Raw genomic sequence first — 17,411 nt, forward strand, 5'->3', positions numbered from 1 at the left:
CACAAAACATCAGCATCAGAAATGTGCCAGAAACAATCCTGCCGGACGCCATACAAGCATACCTGAAAAAGATTTTCCTGAAGCTGGTCCCGGATCTGCATGAGCTACTGATGGACCGCGCCCATCGTGCCCTGGGTCCCAAATCCCCAGACCCCAACCGGCGCAGAGACATCATAGTCAAAATGCATACCTATACCGCAAAGGAGCGAATCATGGCGGCTAGCAGAGGGGTGGGTGACATCCAAATTGGAGAAGACACACTGCAGATCTTTGCTGACCTGTCCGCTTTCACAATCAACAAGCGCAAAGACATGAAACCCTTAACTACTAAACTGAGGGCTCAAGGCATCCGCTATAGATGGGGATTCCCCTTCAAACTGGTGGTCCCCAGAAATGGACGCTTTCTAACTATTGTGGACCCAGAGGATATCCAGGACTTCCTTAAGGCTCTAGGAATACCCTCTCCACAAACCCAACAGCCTCCCCCAAGAGCGGCCAACAAACCCGCCTCCTCTGGGACCCCCCGTGCGTCGGAACGGCTGGCGAGCCAGAAGCAACACTAGAGCCAACTAACCTCATCTCCCGCTATGGGTCGGGAGCGCCAGCTCCCCACCGACACCTGCCTAAAGCCCATACTGCCGTGACACACCTGCCGAGGACTTGAGGAAAACAACCAGAGGGAACCCCCCCCCCCCCCCAAAGAGAGGCCAAGTCCACCCATCTACCTGATGTTCCTGCTACCTCCAATCTCGGCAACTGGTGCCGTAGCACAGCATTCCCATTGGAGAAACGCCGAGACAATCAGCATCAGACCCCCCCAGCACACTGCCGTCTAGAACTCAGCCAAGACCCCCCCCTCCACTAACCCTCATTCCCCCCCCCCCCCCACCACAACCCTTTCCTCCCCTCATTCCCCGCCCCTTCCCCCACCCCCCCAACCCTTTCCCTCCCCCCCCCCAACACCCACCCCCCTCCTGAATCCCCTCCTCCCCTACCTGCCCCCCCCCTGTCTTTCCTACCGCCACCTACCAGAGCCGGGGGAGCTGGAGTCAGAGGGTGGCGACCCCAACCAGGGGCCTCCGACCCCGGCGATCGTTGTACAGCCCCCCAGAGAGAGAAAACCCTGGCTACTGAAGAGGACTATGCAGACTATATCCCTAACCCAAGAGGGTTCAGCAACAATCAGGTTGGATCCACCTTTTTCCCCCTGACCCCGATATACCACCAGTCTACTCCTACCCCCCTGCTCCTCCGCCACCACCACTGTCTCCCACCCCCTCTCCGATCCCCCATGCCCCCCCCAACCCCTCCCCCCAGAGAGGCCCAGACCTGGGTCCCCATCACCACTCCAGCTCCCAAACAATCCAAAAGAAGAACTATTTACCCCTGAAACTGCGAGCAAACCATTAGCCCCCCCCACACACCACCCCCCCTCACCCACCACTATCCACCGCCCCGCCAAAGGGAGGCAAAGCCCAGGACAAATATCACGTGACAGGACGCACAGAGAACTTACCAACGTCATGTATGAAAATGCTTACATCCATGTTAAAATGTTGTGTTATAGATCCCACCCCTCCCCCCTCCTCCCCTCTCCCCACCCCTCCCTCCCTCCTACCCCCCCTCCTACCCCCCTCCTCCCCCCCCACCCCTCCTCCCCTCCCCCCCTCCTCCCCTCCCCCCCTCCTCTCTCCCCCCCTCCTTTCCCCCCCCTCCTCTCTCCCCCTCCCCTCCCCCGCCCCCCCCCACTCAAAGAGGCTCAGGAATATGTCAATGATGAGTCCCACAGAAGGTATTTTGAGGATGTATACAACAATTGTGGGACTAGAAAGACGTTGAAATGTTTAGAGTTATAATTTGATTAGGCTATGTCTACAAAACAACAATTTGTGGAAAGAAATGTTTTACTTGTTTGCACTCAGGTTTTTCTTCGTTTATTCCCTCCCTTTCCTCTCCCCCACCCCCCCCCCCGCTCTATACCCCTCTCCTCCCCAGTTAGTCCCATGCCCTTTAGCCTACAAGACGCAAAGGCCACACTGCACTGCAAATTTAAACAGGAGGCAGCTTTCCCCTCATTTTATTAGGTGTCTCCATCAAACACAGTATGTTCGAAGACACGGAGGGTGTCGGACCATATATCTGGTTCTCTCTCCCATTCCAGGCTTGGTGTCCTGGAAGGATCTCCAGGGGTGTTTGACCCCGCCACCTTTCTCACTGCCGTGAGAAAGGTTACTCTTTTGGGGCCTGACAAAGGCCCGTATGTTCTTTTCTCCCCTTATGTGTCCACCCTTCCCCCCCTCTCCAATCCGATGCCCAGAGACGCCCTATCCCTTCCCATCCACACCGACTAGGGACCTTCGTCCTATGCCTGAAGAACGAGCTCTTGTCATGGGAAATCCAAGAGCCTGGAGCTCTGGGAATACCCCCCATGGGACAATGTCTTCCATTAAATTAATCTCACTTAACGTCAAAGGACTCAATTCAGTAACAAAGAGGAAGCTAGTCCTTCAGGACCTAAAGAAATCAAAGGGAGACATTGTCCTCATCCAAGAGACCCACTTCAATTCCCCAACCCCACCCAACACATTCAAAAGTGTATTCCCCCAAGCATATTATGCATCCTCGCCAAGCAAAAAAAGAGGAGCAGCCATCCTTATACGGAATGGCGTCCCTTTTGTTCTATCCAAGTCACTCCCAGACCCCGATGGTCGGTTCCTGATACTACAGGGCAACCTGTCTATCACCCCAATCACACTTGTAAACATCTACGCCCCCAATGACAACCAACTCCCTTTCCTAAGAACACTCCTCCAAACCCTAGAACAGCAATCTTTCTCATCTCTGATTATCGGAGGGGACTTTAACATGGTGACCTCTCACGCACTAGACAAATCGAACCCCGCGCCCACCCTCCTCACATCCTCTCCCACTCCATACACCATCCAATCCCAAAATAAAGCTAAGAAATTTAGTGACATCATGGAGGAATACTCACTAGTGGATATATGGAGGGCTCTGCACCAGGGTCAGAGGGACTATACCTTCTTCTCCACCCCTCATCAGTCCTACTCGAGGATCGACTATTTTCTAGGTACTAGCAACATCTTCCAGGCGTCCTCCCAGTCAAACATAGGCCCAATCACCTGGTCCGACCATGCACCAATTGAACATACCCTATCCATACCCTTTGTGAAAAACACCCAATACAGATGGAAATTAAATGATTCCATGTTAAACTGCCCTGACACAGAAATGGTACTCCGCCAAAAGCTATCAATGTTCTTTCAAATTAATGCAGGTTCAGTCTCCGCCCCAGCCATGCTCTGAGAGGCCCATAAAGCCTCCATCATTAAACTTAAGCTCCAAAAAGAGATCTTAGACAAGATCACCAAGCTAGAAAAGCAGCATAAAACTACGGCATCTAAAAAAAACGCTTAAACAACTAAATCTAGCTAGATCTGCCCTCAAACAGACTCAACTCGAGGAAGTCGAGAAGGCACTAAGGTGGTCGAAGCAAAAATTCTTCGATAAAGGCAATAAAGCTGACAGGCTTCTAGCCTCAAAACTTAGGGGCACGAGAGTCAAATCTCAGATAGCCCGCATACCGACACGAAACGGACAGACCACATACGTAGAGAAAGAGATGGCACAGGAATTTGCAAACTTTTACTCGGACCTTTACAACCTTCACCCCCCAACCCAAGACCCGGTTAGCCTTAATACTATCTCACAATATCTAGAGCAATGCAACCTGCCCACCCTATCCCAGGAAGAGGTAGAGAAGTTAAATAAAAATGTCTCCCAAGAGGAACTATCTGAAGCCATTAAATCACTCAAATTAGCCAAAACCCCGGGCCCAGACGGTTTCTCGAACTCTTATTATAAAATGTTTATGCCAATCCTCTCCCCATACCTATTAGATATGTACAACTCCTTCCTCCAAGGGGAACCAATCCCAGCTACGATTACAGCGGCAAATCTGGCTATAATCCACAAGGAGGGTAGAGACCCGCTCCTCTGCGGTAACTACAGGCCCATCTCCCTGTTAAATACCGATCTCAAAATCTACAGTAAGATCTTGGCAAACAGGCTAAATCCAATTCTCCCTAGACTTCTACACATAGATCAAGTAGGTTTCGTGTCAGGAAGACAGGCCTCCGACAACACCTGCAAAATTGTGGATATAATAGACCACGTGCATCTCACCGGATCCAAAGCAATGATTCTGAGCCTCGACGCTGAAAAAGCGTTCGACAGAATCAAATGGTCTTTTTTAGACCAAACAATGCTGAGGTTCGGCTTCAGTGGCCCTTTCCTAGAGGGATTGAGAGCCCTCTATCAAAACCCAACAGCGTATGTCAAACTATCAGGCGGATTCTCGGACCCAATAAAAATCAGGAACGGGACCAGACAGGGTTGCCTGCTTTCCCCCTTGTTATTTGCCCTAACCATTGAACCTCTAGCGGCCAAAATTAGAGCCGAAAAAAGTATCAAGGGGATCCAAATTGCGGACCGAGAGTTCAAAATTTCCCTATTCGCGGACGATGTGATTCTGACCCTCGATGACCCCCTTGCCTCCCTTCATAGCCTTCAAAGACATCTGACTCAATTTGGGCAGGTCTCTGACTATAAGGTCAACATAGACAAATCGGAAGCCCTAAATATCTCCCTCCCTCCCCAGACGTGGAAACTTATCCAAGCCCACTACAAATACAAGTGGAGCTCCACCTATATAAAATATCTGGGGGTCAAAATTTCAAACTCGTATAACTCCCTTTATCAACACAATTACCCCCCTTTATTTGACCAGATTAAAAAGGACTTGGAAACGTGGGAAAAAAAACAAATTTCGTGGTTTGGAAGGATAGTGTCCATAAAAATGAACCTCCCACGGTTACTATATTTCTTCCAAACCCTCCCCATCGTAGTGCCACGCCCGGCTCTAAAGAACATCCAGTCATTAATGCTCCAATTTATTTGGAACGATAAGAGACCTAGGGTTCCAAGGTCAGTGATGCTCTCCTCAAGAGCAAGAGGAGGCATGGGGGTCCCCGTCTTAGTCAGATATTACTTCGCAGCACAATTGAAGCAGGCTGTAGTTTGGAATTGCGACCCAGCCTCGGCCTGTTGGCTCGCAATAGAGTCACATTACGCACAGCCTCACTCCATCCAAGTGGCACTTTGGACCACAGGAGGGAGAGGGAGTGGGCCACAGAGGTTTGGCCTCGGAGCAATGAGATGCACGTGGGACGCATGGCTCAAAAGCAAAGGGAAGTATGGTCTGCTACACTGGCGACACACTTTATTCGAGCTTGGCTAGTCCCACGAATTCGGGTATACCCGGGTGTATTGAGGTTTGTGACTGTTTTCTGCCCGAGTGCATTGAGGTATTTTCCAAGCAGGGATTGAAGCATTTTATTCCCGCTGGCTGCAATAATGCACAGAATATATATATATACTGCATTACAATTCATGAATTTATGCCATCTGGTAGACACGCGAAGCATTGCAGCCTATTAAATCGTAATCATTATCATTTAACAGATCAGCCGCCCATCAGCCAGGCATGAACCCAGGCTGGGAAGGCAAATGCAACGGGGCTTGTCAGAGGTGAGGAGTGGCGCATTCCAGGTATCTGCCAGGTACATACCGGGTATTTGCTCGAATAAAGTGTGTCGGTGCAGTAGCTTCTCCCTCCCAGCTCACCCCACTCTTTGGGAACCCCAACTTCCCGCCAGGGTGTTCCACAAGACAATTCGACCAATTCCAGGGTCACAATATTAGGCTGGTTGCCGATCTACTGCAGAAGGGAGAGATCCTAACTTTTCAGGCATTAAAGTACAAATTCCAGACCCAAGACCTTCATCTATTTAAATATTTACAACTTAGGCACTTCCTACACTCACTGTCTCCAACCTCCAAATTCCCCCCGCTGACCCGATTTGAAACCCTATGTCTCAAAGACATATACCAGAGGGGCCTGATATCACAGATATACAAAAGCACGGAACCGACATCAGACCCCCCGAAGCACCGATATATGCAAAAATGGTCGGACGAACTAGGTCTCTCAATAGACCTGGAAGACTGGGAGGACATTTGGGAGCAAGCCCCTAAAACCTCAATTTGTACGACGATAAAAGAAAACATCTATAAAATTATATTCCAGTGGTACCTGACCCCGGCTAGGCTGAGCCAGGTCTACCCCGGCACACCGGACCTGTGCTGGAGGGGATGTGGTCAAAAGGGAGACATGGCCCACATTTGGTGGTCATGTCCGGAGATCCAGAAGTTCTGGACCAAGATCCAGACACTTATCTACGAGATCACTGGAATCCCTCTCCCCCTGGACCCCCTGACCATAGTGCTGAGCAAACCCATAGATGACTTCCCCCCACCAATGTCCCGGCTGATCAGGGCCATGCTGACAGCGGCCAGATGCTCTATAGCGGCAGCCTGGAAACAGGTTAAGGCCCCTTCGAGAACCACAGTAGTGAGAAGGGTTAACGAGGTCATGACTATGGAGAAGCTTACGGCCATGCTCCAAAAGAAAATGCCCCAGTTCTGGAACACATGGGACCCCTGGATCGAGAGATAAACCCCCAAAAAGTCAAAGCACCTAGGTCTAGCAGCCACCCCCAAACAATTGGAGAACTACACGGGACACCTCTGAGCAAGTCCACATACCCCCCCCCCCCTCTTTCCTTCCCCCCCCTCCCATGTTTGTCTTCTCCCCACCCCCCTCTTCCCCGTACTCTTTTTCCTACTGAAAAAGGAAAACTGTTATTGGTCCTTCTCTGGAAATAATGAGCACAAATGTTGTGGGCCCACGACACTACTGTATGTAAATTTATCTGACTGTGACCAATAAAAAAAAATTGTTACAAAAAAATATATAGATAGATAGATATCTATCTATATATATATATAGATAGATAGATATCTATATCTATATATCTGCTGGGCGATAATGGGGAAAGACAGGGTTGCAGACCTGTCTAAGACATGCAAATGAACATACAGTAATATTTACAGTTGAGATATATATATATATATATATATATATATATATATATATATATATATATATATATATATATATATATCTCAAAATATGTAGGAATGTGTAATTAAACACAAGGGTTAAATATTTAGCAGGTGCTTTACTTTCCTCGATCGTTTTGAAGTGAACTGTACTTTTAACTCCTATGCTGCCAGACAAGTATGCAGGACCTGTGTGTATATCTACATGCAGAACAGTGTGTATCTACTGAAGCATGCTAAAGACAATAAGCTGGAAGCGGGGAGACCTGGTTCAAATCCTGGTGTCGGCTCCTTTTGACCTTCGGCAAGTCACTTTATCTCCCTGTGCCTCAGGCATCAAAAATACATAGATTGTAAGCTCTACGGGGCAGGGACTGTGTCTGTAAAATTCCTATATGCTGCTTTGTGTCTCATTGGGAGAAAAGCGCTGTATGAAATAAAGTTATTATTACATGCAGGGCAATGTATAACCGTGTGCCTAGTAGTATATCTATATGCAGAGCAATATGTAACAGTGTGCATCGCATCGTGCTGATAAGTGTATTTGTATTTGTAGGGCAGTGTATACCGTGTGCAGAACATGGCATTGCTGACCCCTCTGACAATAATTTATTATTGCATTATTCCAGCGATTCAGTCACCTGTCGCAGCGTTTTCCTCCCTCTCAACTGCATGTCTAGAGAGGAGACTCTGGAAATTGCTGGAATACTTTTAATAAGCAAACCTCCCAGACAGGCGGGTTTCACATTCACCTGCATTCTGTCTTCCTCCCAGGCATTTCCGAACTCGCCACCACACCAGAAAAAGCCAGCGACTACATGTCCCCCCTGCTGAACTTCGCTGCCAGTCACATCCCCCGTGAGAAGCACAAGGAGACCCCCCTGTACATCCTGTGTACAGCGGGGCTAAGAATTCTGGCCGAAAGGTTAGAAAGCAGGAACTCTGGTTACTCCTCACAAAATAAGGGGGAAGCTGTGTTTCACATGTCCTCTCGCGGAGTACTTAACATAATACAGGTAAACCCCGTTATAACGCGGTCCTCGGGGTCCACCCCGAGACCACCGCGTTAATAACGGGGTCGCGCTAATTAAAAAAAAAAAAATGGCCGCCGCGTGCCTGTTCGGGAGGGAGTGAGGAGGGAAGGAAGGAAGAGGTGTCCGGAAGCCCTACATGCGGGCCACATGCCACCTCCCTCTCCCTCCCAGCCCCCTCTCCCTCCCAGCCCCCTCCCTCTCCCTCCCAGCCCCTTCCCGCGAGAGGGAGGCCCGGGGAACAGGTGATCAGCCGCTTGGACCCCCGCAGCACCAACCCCCCCAGCACCGTCACCACCCTTCCCCTCGCAGGACCGGGCCCCCTCGCCCTGCCGTAGCGCAGGGTCTTCCTGCCACTCCGCCACAGAGCAGGGCCCCGCCACCCCCCCACCCCGGGCCGTACCGCCAACCTACCTGCCCCCCCGCGCTGCACCGGGCCATCCCACCAGCCCCCGCAGCATCGGGGGCCCCCGCAGCACCACCCCCAGCGGCACGCAGCGCCCCCCCCCTGTAGCCACATGCCTCACCAATCATCCCCAAGGTAAGGCTGATTTGTGTGTGTGTGTGTGTGTGTGTGTGTGCGTGTGCGTGTGCGTGTGTGTGTGTGTGTGTGCAATGAGCAGTGTCAGTGTGTGCAATGAGCAGTGTGTGTGCAGTGTGCAGTGTGAGCAGTGTGTCAGTGTGTGTAATGAGCAGTGTGTGTCAGTGTGAGCAGTGTGAGCAGTGTGTGCAGTGTGAGCAATGAGCAGTGTGTGTCAGTGTGTGCAATGAGCAGTGTGTGTCAGTGTGAGCAGTGTGTAATGAGCAGTGTGTCAGTGTGTGCAGTGTGCAGTGTGTGCCGTGTGAGCAATGAGCAGTGTGTGCAGTGTGTGCAATGAGCAGTGTGTGTGCAGTGTGAGCAATGTGCAGTGTGCAGTGTGCAGTGTGTGCCGTGTGAGCAATGAGCAGTGTGTCAGTGTGTGCAATGAGCAGTGTGTGCAGTGTTTTTTTTTTTTTTTAAACGGGAGCCGCGTTATAACCGAATCGTGGTATAGCGAGGCGCGTTATAACGGGGTTTATCTGTAGTTTAAAATTAACGACAAAGTCAGTGTTGAGATGCTTTTAAACGTTGCATTACCTGCCAGTTACGGACTTTATTTAAGAAGGTTCCTTGCCTGCAAAACGCCGACATTTATCAAAGTCAGAACTTCAATTGCTCTCCATGGGATTCATTTTCTTCAATAAATATAATGCAGCTGGGAGGCTCGTGAGTTTTAAGATGGGCACCAAAAAAAGAAATCTGTCACTTTTTTTAATTTATATATATTTTTTTCTCTTTCTGAACCTGATTTTTTTCTGAATTAATATGTATTCCATGTTTCCATTTAATGCCTTGCCTTCCTAAGAAATTCAGGCTCATTTTTACTTAGTGGTGCTGTGCCAGGACACCACCAAGTGCTTGGAAACACTGTGCTACCCACCAAAATGAAATATTTAATGTGAATGAATCTCTGCAGTGAAAGTGTTAAGCCCACCACAGCTGTTTTTGCCTGGTCCTATGAGTCCCTCACTGTAGACAGATGCACATACTGACTGCAGTGCTTTATTACAGCCAGCAGGAGGCCATCCTGGAAGATTTGCGCACAGACATCCCTGTGCACTACGATTTCCTCTTCTCCGACTCTCACGTTGAGGTTATCTCTGGGAAGCAGGAGGGTACGTGTGGTGGAAGAAGCGCAGCTGATAACACATGCGTGTCTAATTGGAACATAGCACTGTCATTTAATCTTTCTATGTTTTGTCACTATGTTTATATATAAAGTCATCATTTATATTGTATGTAATGTTAATGGTGTACAAGCAGCAGTGAGGTCCCTGCCCTTAAGAACTTACAATCTAATTAGTGTGCCTGAAATAACACTCCGTCACAGAGAGCTGGCATTGTTTCCCAAAATCTGATCTCCCATCTCAAATACGCCCGCAATAAGGCTGCTCAGTTAGGAATGTCAAACCTTTTCTTAGAGCAGCGATGGGAATATACGTGTTTCTCTGCGCAGCACCCAGCTTTCTCTCTAAGGATACTGACCATTGTGCTGGATTTTATAGGAGTGTACGCGTGGATCGGCATTAATTTTGTCCTGGGGCGCTTCGATCATATTGATGACGGTGAGCAATCGATCACTCCTACCCTTGTATTGATTATTTCAATAGGACCTCGTGCCTGGTCTGAGTGTGACGGACGCTGCATTCTGTAAAAAGTTGCATAGAGCTCCTGTTTAAATCGCTCTTTCAGCAGCGAATGGCAAAGTGTCACATTGCAGTCAGAGGGCTCTCCTTTTTATTTCTATCTCACCCCCCCCCCCCCTCCTTTTTCTCTCTTTTAAAAAAGGTTATTTATTAGCTTGTGCTATGTCTGGAAAGTAAGGCTTATATGCAGCATTGCATGAAAAAGAAGCAGAGCAATGCTGTGTCCTTTTCGCTCACTGCTCTCCTGCTTACTGTGTCCCTGCAGATGATGACACTGTGGTGGAGGTGAATGTCCCCGGCAGTGACAACAGTGATGTCATCCTGCGCAAGCGTACGGCTGGAATCCTGGACATGGGGGGCGTGTCGACGCAGATGGCATACGAAGTCCCTAAAAGTGTAAGCTTTGCCTCCTCACAGCAGGTCATTATCCCTACAATTTTACTCCTTTTTTTTATTTCTGCCTTTTAAGTTGTCATGCCCTGCACATTTACCTCACGTTTGTCTAAAATGCCTGCGGCATGCTGTACCACATACCCCCAACTGCTGCATGTGTAAGGCTGAGTCCCCGCTGGCGCTGAGTACACTCATGCTTGGAGAGCGCTCCAAGCATGACGGCCGGGTGTCCGGTCATTTACGCAAGCGGGGGGGCATTGCGGGTAGTTGAGCGCGCTAGAAAGTCAGGCTTTTTTGTTTACATAAGCGCCGATATATGTATCTATATATGTAAGTAACCGCGGCAAGTGCCGCCTGCTCAGCACTAGCGGGTACTCTGCCTAATGGCCAATCGGCTATCCCTGAATGGGCTATTTGATTTTGCACTTTTTCCCTAAACTTGGCTGCATACGTTTATTTATAAAGGAGGGCAATGCATTGGGGGTTGTTTTCCAAATTCTCCCATCTGCTGTTTTTTGCACCTTGAAGACTTTGATTAACATCCCCTTTGTGAGTGGCTTAAGCGTACCTCCCGTATGTTATAAATGCTCAACTAGGCTCTATGTATCTGTTGATTAAAGGTGCAGTTTCACAGAGAAACATATACAGAGGTTGAAAAAATGGGGAAGAAGCGTGTATTACGTTATCTGCCATTGGGAACCCTTGTTTAATCATTTAAGATCATTTTAATGGCCCAATAGCCCTTCTCCTGGGAGGCGGCACGAAACAGCTTCGAGTTTATATCCCCCTTTAATAGGCTCATGAATTGCAGCAATCAGAACTGACATAGCTGTTCTATTACATTATTTGTTTGAAGTAGAAAATGATTTCACTAGGCAAATGGCCAGGAGGAAAAGGGAAAATGAATGGACATTTGGAAAACAAATATATATTTTTTCTTTTGCTGGATAGTGGAATTGCTCCGTTAAACACTGTAATTACACTTCAGTTTCAAGTTACATGTTTTCCCGCTTGCTCTGCCCACATATTTAACCCTGTGAGGCCAGCAATGAATTACTACCTCCAATAACAAAGGACCTGGTCACTGTTCATTTCATAGCCAGCCCTTTGATCCATGGACGGTCTACCTGCCTCTCATCTACAGATAATTCCCAGCGCAGCTCTGATCCAAATTAACCTTGTCTGTAACTGCTAATGCTGCTCTGTGCAATGTGTGTGTTGTGTTCATCTCTATAATGCAACCATGAGATTTATGTTATTGCATTTCTCCTGGTAAAAGATGTTTGGTAAATTTTCATGCGCTATAATAAGCCTGTAAAAAACAAGAGTAGTTTATTACAGGCATACCCCGTATTAACGTACGCAATGGGACCGGAGCATGTATGTAAAGCGAAAATGTACTTAAAGTGAAGCACTACCTTTTCCCCACTTATCGATGCATGTACTGTACTGCAATCGTCATATATGTGCATAAGTGATGTAAATAACACATGTGTAACAGGCTCTATAGTCTCCCCGCTTGCGCACAGCGGTAGGGAGCCGGTATTGCTGTTCAGGAATTGCTGACAGGCGCATGCGTGAGCTGCCGTTTGCCTATTGGGCGATATGTACTTACTCGCGAGTGTACTTAAAGTGAGTGTACTTAAAGCGGGGTATGCCTGTACATGGTTACAGAGTTTTAGTACATGAGATGTATAGTAGACCTGTTGATATAAACAGCTGGGGCATATTGTTGAGCATGACTTGAAACAGGATTGGCTTTCGACTTCATAAAATGTTGTTGTTTCTCAGTGTCCATTTTTTTTGAGGGGAATGGATTTAACCCCCCTACCACCCAGTGCTGCTGCGAACTGGTCAGGTTTTCAGGCTATCCTTGCAGGTGGTTAAATCGGTGGCTCAGTCGTTGGTAGCTCTTGAGGACTGGAGTTGACTACATGTCTCGTGTATAAGCTTAGGCTGTGACTTTTGCTGATTTTGTAAATGCTGTGTTCAGTCCCTGCCATGTGACATCCGTCCCTCTGTCCCGTTCGACTGTAGGAAGAGATGGCCAAGAACCTGCTGGCAGAGTTTAACCTCGGCTGTGATGCTCACGAGACGAAGCACGTGTACAGGGTTTATGTCGCTACCTTCTTGGGCTTTGGGGGAAACGCTGCACGTCAGAGATATGAGGGGTTCATCTTCTCCAACACCATGGAGAAGAACAGGTCAGAGCTGAGCTCCCATCACCCGTTCTATGTAAAACCCTCATCTCTTGTTTAATCTTCTCTAATCTCGCAACACTGCTAATCACACAGCCCTCTCTGGTTTTACTGTGCATATGGCATCTGTTTTATTGGCAAAGAACGTGTACAACTTTTCTGCACTTTATAATAATTATCATCAGAGTGAGAGAGATGCTATCAGAGTACATATAAGGTACTGTACAAAATAACAAAGGGATAGACACCATAAATATGCAAAAAAAAGTATTTTATTGGCCCAACATTTTGTCTACCCACTGGGTAGCCAAAACACACACACAATTTGTGCGTTCATTTGCCATGTAGATGTATAATGTGCATATATACAGAAATACAGACACATAGGTTGACCTCCCTGTTTTCACGCTCCAGGCTTTTGGGAAAGCAGCTGGGTCTCTCCTTCGAAGCTCCGTACCTCGACCCATGTCTTCCTCTGGACATCCCCGATAAGATCCAGCAGGGGGGGCAAACACTGCATGTACGTGGCACGGGAAACTTCCAGTTTTGCCGTCAGATTATCCAGCCCCTCATGAACCTATCTAACGAAACGCATACCACCCTGAACGGCACCTATCAGCCACCCGTGCCCTACCACAACAGCGAGTTCTACGGCTTCTCTGAGTTCTACTACTGCACAGAGGATGTGCTGCGCATGGGAGGAGACTACAGCTCGGAGCGCTTTCTCAGGGCGGCCCAGGTAACAAGTGATACCTGGACTGTGCAGTGACACCAGGCATACTGGCACTACCTAGGGTAACGTGGGATCCTTTGCTGCTGTGTGTGTGTGTGTGTGTGTGTGTCTGTGCAAATCCTGCACTGCCTCAGCTGTTGTTATGCTAAGTCCCCGTGGTGGCTGCTGCATGCGCTCCTGGCGGCACGTGCACTGCTTAAAACCGCAATCTGCGGTCTGTAGGAAGTGATGGGGGGCGTGGCCAAAAAGGAGGGATGGGGGGGGCGGCGCAGCCCAGCGGCTCAAAGCACTGCGCTCCCATTGGTCCAAGCTATCTGCCCTCGTATTGGCTCCCAGCGCACCGTATGACCGCGTCGCCGCACGTTAACACAATCGTGTTGTCTCCCCTGCTGGCTGACGCGCCACAGCACTGTGTGAGCCAACACGCAAGAAGACACTGGGGCTTGCCTAATTGAAGTTGGTGACTGGAGTGCAGCGCATGCGCCGCCGTCGCCACCGGGGACCAAGCCTAAGGCTGGTTTTATAGTAAGCGCTGGCACGCTTGCGGCTGCACACGGCGTTGCGCGTGTTTTGTGCCTATAGTCCAAACGGTGATGCTCGCTGCTGGCGGGCGTGGCCATGACATCATAAGGGTAGGCCTCACTGTCACGTGGCGCGTTCACAGCACAAAAATACAAATTTCATGTCTTTCCTCAGAGCTGACGCGCCAACGTTTACCACCGTACGCACGCACGTCTCAACTATATCAATGTCATGCCCACACATGCAATTGACGCGCTCGCGCATGGTGGCGCGCTCTCACTATATTACAGGCCTAAGACGGGGATTATTGTCCCTGTGCGGCCGCGTGAGAACGAGCGCGTCGCCGCGCGCACTCCTGCAGCCCAAGCGATTTGTGAACATGGCTGCAGGAGATCGTAGACGCGTGGCGGGGCGTACGAAGCTGGATAGCCTCATTGGCTGAACCAGCTCATGTGCGCTTACGTCACGCGGCAGCCGCCTGAAAATTCAAAAATTGTTGTATTTTCAAAACACGGTCGCGTGAGCGCGCCTGTAGGCGCACGGGGGTAGGCCCATAAGATAATAAAGCAGAGTGCTTGCCAGGTGCCGCCGGCACCATCATCTGGGCCTAAGGCTGCGCTTATAGTGACGGCGACAGCAACGCGACAAAACAAATGCATTGCCGCCATCGCATGTGCTTATAGTAAGCACGGCGCGACGGATTGGTCGCGATCGCTGGAAGTCATCTCCATTTGATTTTCCAGCGAACGTCGCCGGCCCTATAAGCGTAGCCTAAGGGCAGTTCTATACTGCGTGCGCATGCGCTGCTGTTTTAGTTGGCTGAGGTTAGTCAGCCTTTCTATGCACAGCATACACACACACATACATATAGTACCTCACTCGCTCACAGCATACACACAAAAAGTGTGCAGCGCGCACACGGCCGCACACACTATGGAACGGCCCAGTTTGTGGTCTCGCTACTTAACGCTACCTCCTGTAACCTTCAGGATTATTGCGCCACCAAGTGGTCAAAATTGAGGGAGAGATTCGACAGTGGTCTGTATGCATCACATGCTGACCTCCACCGGCTCAAGTGAGTGTCAAAGGCCAGCAGAGGCCTCGGGGGGTGGGGGGCTGGGGGGTGTTTGCTTATATTCTAAAATGCTGAATATTGTATCCATCCATATAGTTATATCTGTTGTAGCAGGGATCAGCTCTCTTCAAATTATTGAAACAAACATATTTTCAAGCACAGAAGTGGCTTCACAGCATATGGAATAAGAGCCTGCGTGTTTACTAGGAGACTTAGATATAGTAAGGTGCTAGTAAATATTGGTTATATATGATAAATACATAATAGATCTATTATAATGAATGGCAATAATTCTATTTACCCCCCCCCAACAATTAAAGCTACCGCTGCAAAATGGTGTAATAAACTTACCTGTTTAGGAGACTAGGAACAAGCACACAAAGCCTGATAAGATTTACTGTAGTCAGTGACAATATTAAAAGCGTGTGGCTTGCTCATGTTTCTCATTGCCCCTTTCCCACAGGTACCAGTGCTTTAAGTCCGCCTGGATGTATGAGGTTTTCCACACAGGCTTCTCGTTCCCTGCCAATTACAGCAGCTTGAAGACCGTCCTGCAGGTGTACGATAAGGAGGTGCAGTGGACGCTTGGAGCCATCCTGTACAGAACCAGATTCCTGCCACTAAGGTACTGACAGATCAACATCTGCACTTGTTGGAGACACTTTTCTGCTTTTTAATAACCTTTCATCCTCTCACATCCCTCTCTGTTCCCTCTCGCAGAGATGTATGAAAAAGACTTTCTGTCAAATTCACAGGAGACTAGAAGTTTATATAGATAACTAATATAAAAAACTGCAGTTGAACGTGGCAAGTTTTCATTGTGTAGTGTTGTATAGAGGCGCTCATTATAATTCTATAATGCAGCATGTACAGATGCAAGGAACTGAAAGTAATTACACATACTTTGCAGATCTATATAGTTCAGTTTTTAGGAGTATATAGAAATGCTCTGCAGCATTATACAGTGCAGCTGTTAAGTTTTCTTGGTTTAGCATTGTGCATGGATACTCTGGCATCATGAAGTGCAGCACATTCAATTTTCACAGTTTAGCACTATGCTGGGATAATCAGCAGTATTTTATATAGTGCTCCACATCCCATTTCTGTGAACAGCTCATCTTGCGCTTCTCTTCCTCTCTTGCTGACCGCTGTCCTTTGTTACGTCCACAGGGATATCCAGCAGGATCACTTCCGAGGCAGTCACCCACACTGGAGGGGGGCCTCCTTCGTGTACAACCACTACCTTTTCCTCGTCTGCTTCATGGTGGTCCTCCTCTCCATCCTGCTTTACCTGCTGAGGCTGCGCCGCATCCACAGACGTATGCAGCGCAATACCTCCTCCACGGCGCTGTGGATGGAGCAAGGACTACAGCCTCACGGCCTGTAGCGGGCCCTGTGACAAGCTCCCAATAGAGCGGGATAAAAAAAAAAAAACATTGTCAGCCAGTATGACGCCACAGACCCCCGCCCTGCAGAACATAGAGGGTTTATAATCTTTTCAGCACCAGAGGAGGCCTGCAATGGAATGAAATACAGGGAGTCCTCGGTTATCCAATGGAATCCGTTCTGGAAGTAGCATTGGATAGTGAAACCGCTGTAAAGTGAGTCCCATGTTAATCAGTGGCGGCGAGCGTTGGATAACGCATTCCGGCATCGAAAAACGGCCCTTAGGGTTGAATTGTAAAGCGTTGGATAGCAAGGACTATCTGTATAACGCAGTGTCCTGCAGGCCTGTCTGATGCCTTAAAGGGTTAAAAGGCACTTGCATGATATTTGGCAGTGTAGGAGTTAGATTGACCTGTTGTACACGGGACTTGGAGGGTGGTGGGGGAGATTGATAGCCATTTTTTGCCTCAGGGTCCCTCATCTTCACCCCCACCCCACTCCTAATAATGAACCAATGTGAAGTTTTCCCCTAGCAGCCTATTTGGGGTAGATAGCCTCTCATCTGTCGGTTTAGTGGGAGGGGTGAGGGTCCTCAGCAGAAGTTAGGACTGTCTTTATTGTACCCTCACCCCATCCCCCAGCAGGTGGCTACATGCTTTTTAGAAAGAAAGGTAACTAGGAATTAAACAGGCTGAGGGATCCTTCTGCAGCGTATAACCAAATGTGTCCCTTCCCTCTGACTGCTAAAGGATCTACAGCCTCCTCTCCCTATGTCCTGCACAAAAAGGGAATGAGTGGTACTG

The 17,411-nt window shown here is 48.8% G+C and overlaps 1 protein-coding gene across 6 annotated transcripts in view; it reads left to right on the forward strand.

Moving 5' to 3' along the window:
- The window catches only part of ENTPD4 (ectonucleoside triphosphate diphosphohydrolase 4), a 34,387-nt gene extending 17,719 nt beyond the window's left edge, over positions 1-16,668 (forward strand). For 4 of the 6 annotated variants that reach the window (XM_075601751.1, XM_075601749.1, XM_075601748.1 and 1 more), the window contains exons 5-13: positions 7,819-7,969; positions 9,667-9,770; positions 10,161-10,220; positions 10,567-10,721; positions 12,732-12,898; positions 13,307-13,631; positions 15,137-15,222; positions 15,686-15,847; positions 16,393-16,668. In XM_075601751.1, the coding sequence (XP_075457866.1) occupies positions 7,819-7,969; positions 9,667-9,770; positions 10,161-10,220; positions 10,567-10,721; positions 12,732-12,898; positions 13,307-13,631; positions 15,137-15,222; positions 15,686-15,847; positions 16,393-16,609 (1,427 nt within the window). In that variant the 3' untranslated portion in view covers positions 16,610-16,668. The remainder of the gene's footprint in view (positions 1-7,818; positions 7,970-9,666; positions 9,771-10,160; positions 10,221-10,566; positions 10,722-12,731; positions 12,899-13,306; positions 13,632-15,136; positions 15,223-15,685; positions 15,848-16,392) is intronic. The other 2 variants (XM_075601752.1, XM_075601753.1) reach the window with 2 other exon arrangements.
- Positions 16,669-17,411: the final 743 nt, after the last annotated feature.

This window comes from Ascaphus truei, chromosome 5, assembly GCF_040206685.1.
Source record: "Ascaphus truei isolate aAscTru1 chromosome 5, aAscTru1.hap1, whole genome shotgun sequence".
Classification (NCBI taxonomy): domain Eukaryota; kingdom Metazoa; phylum Chordata; class Amphibia; order Anura; family Ascaphidae; genus Ascaphus; species Ascaphus truei.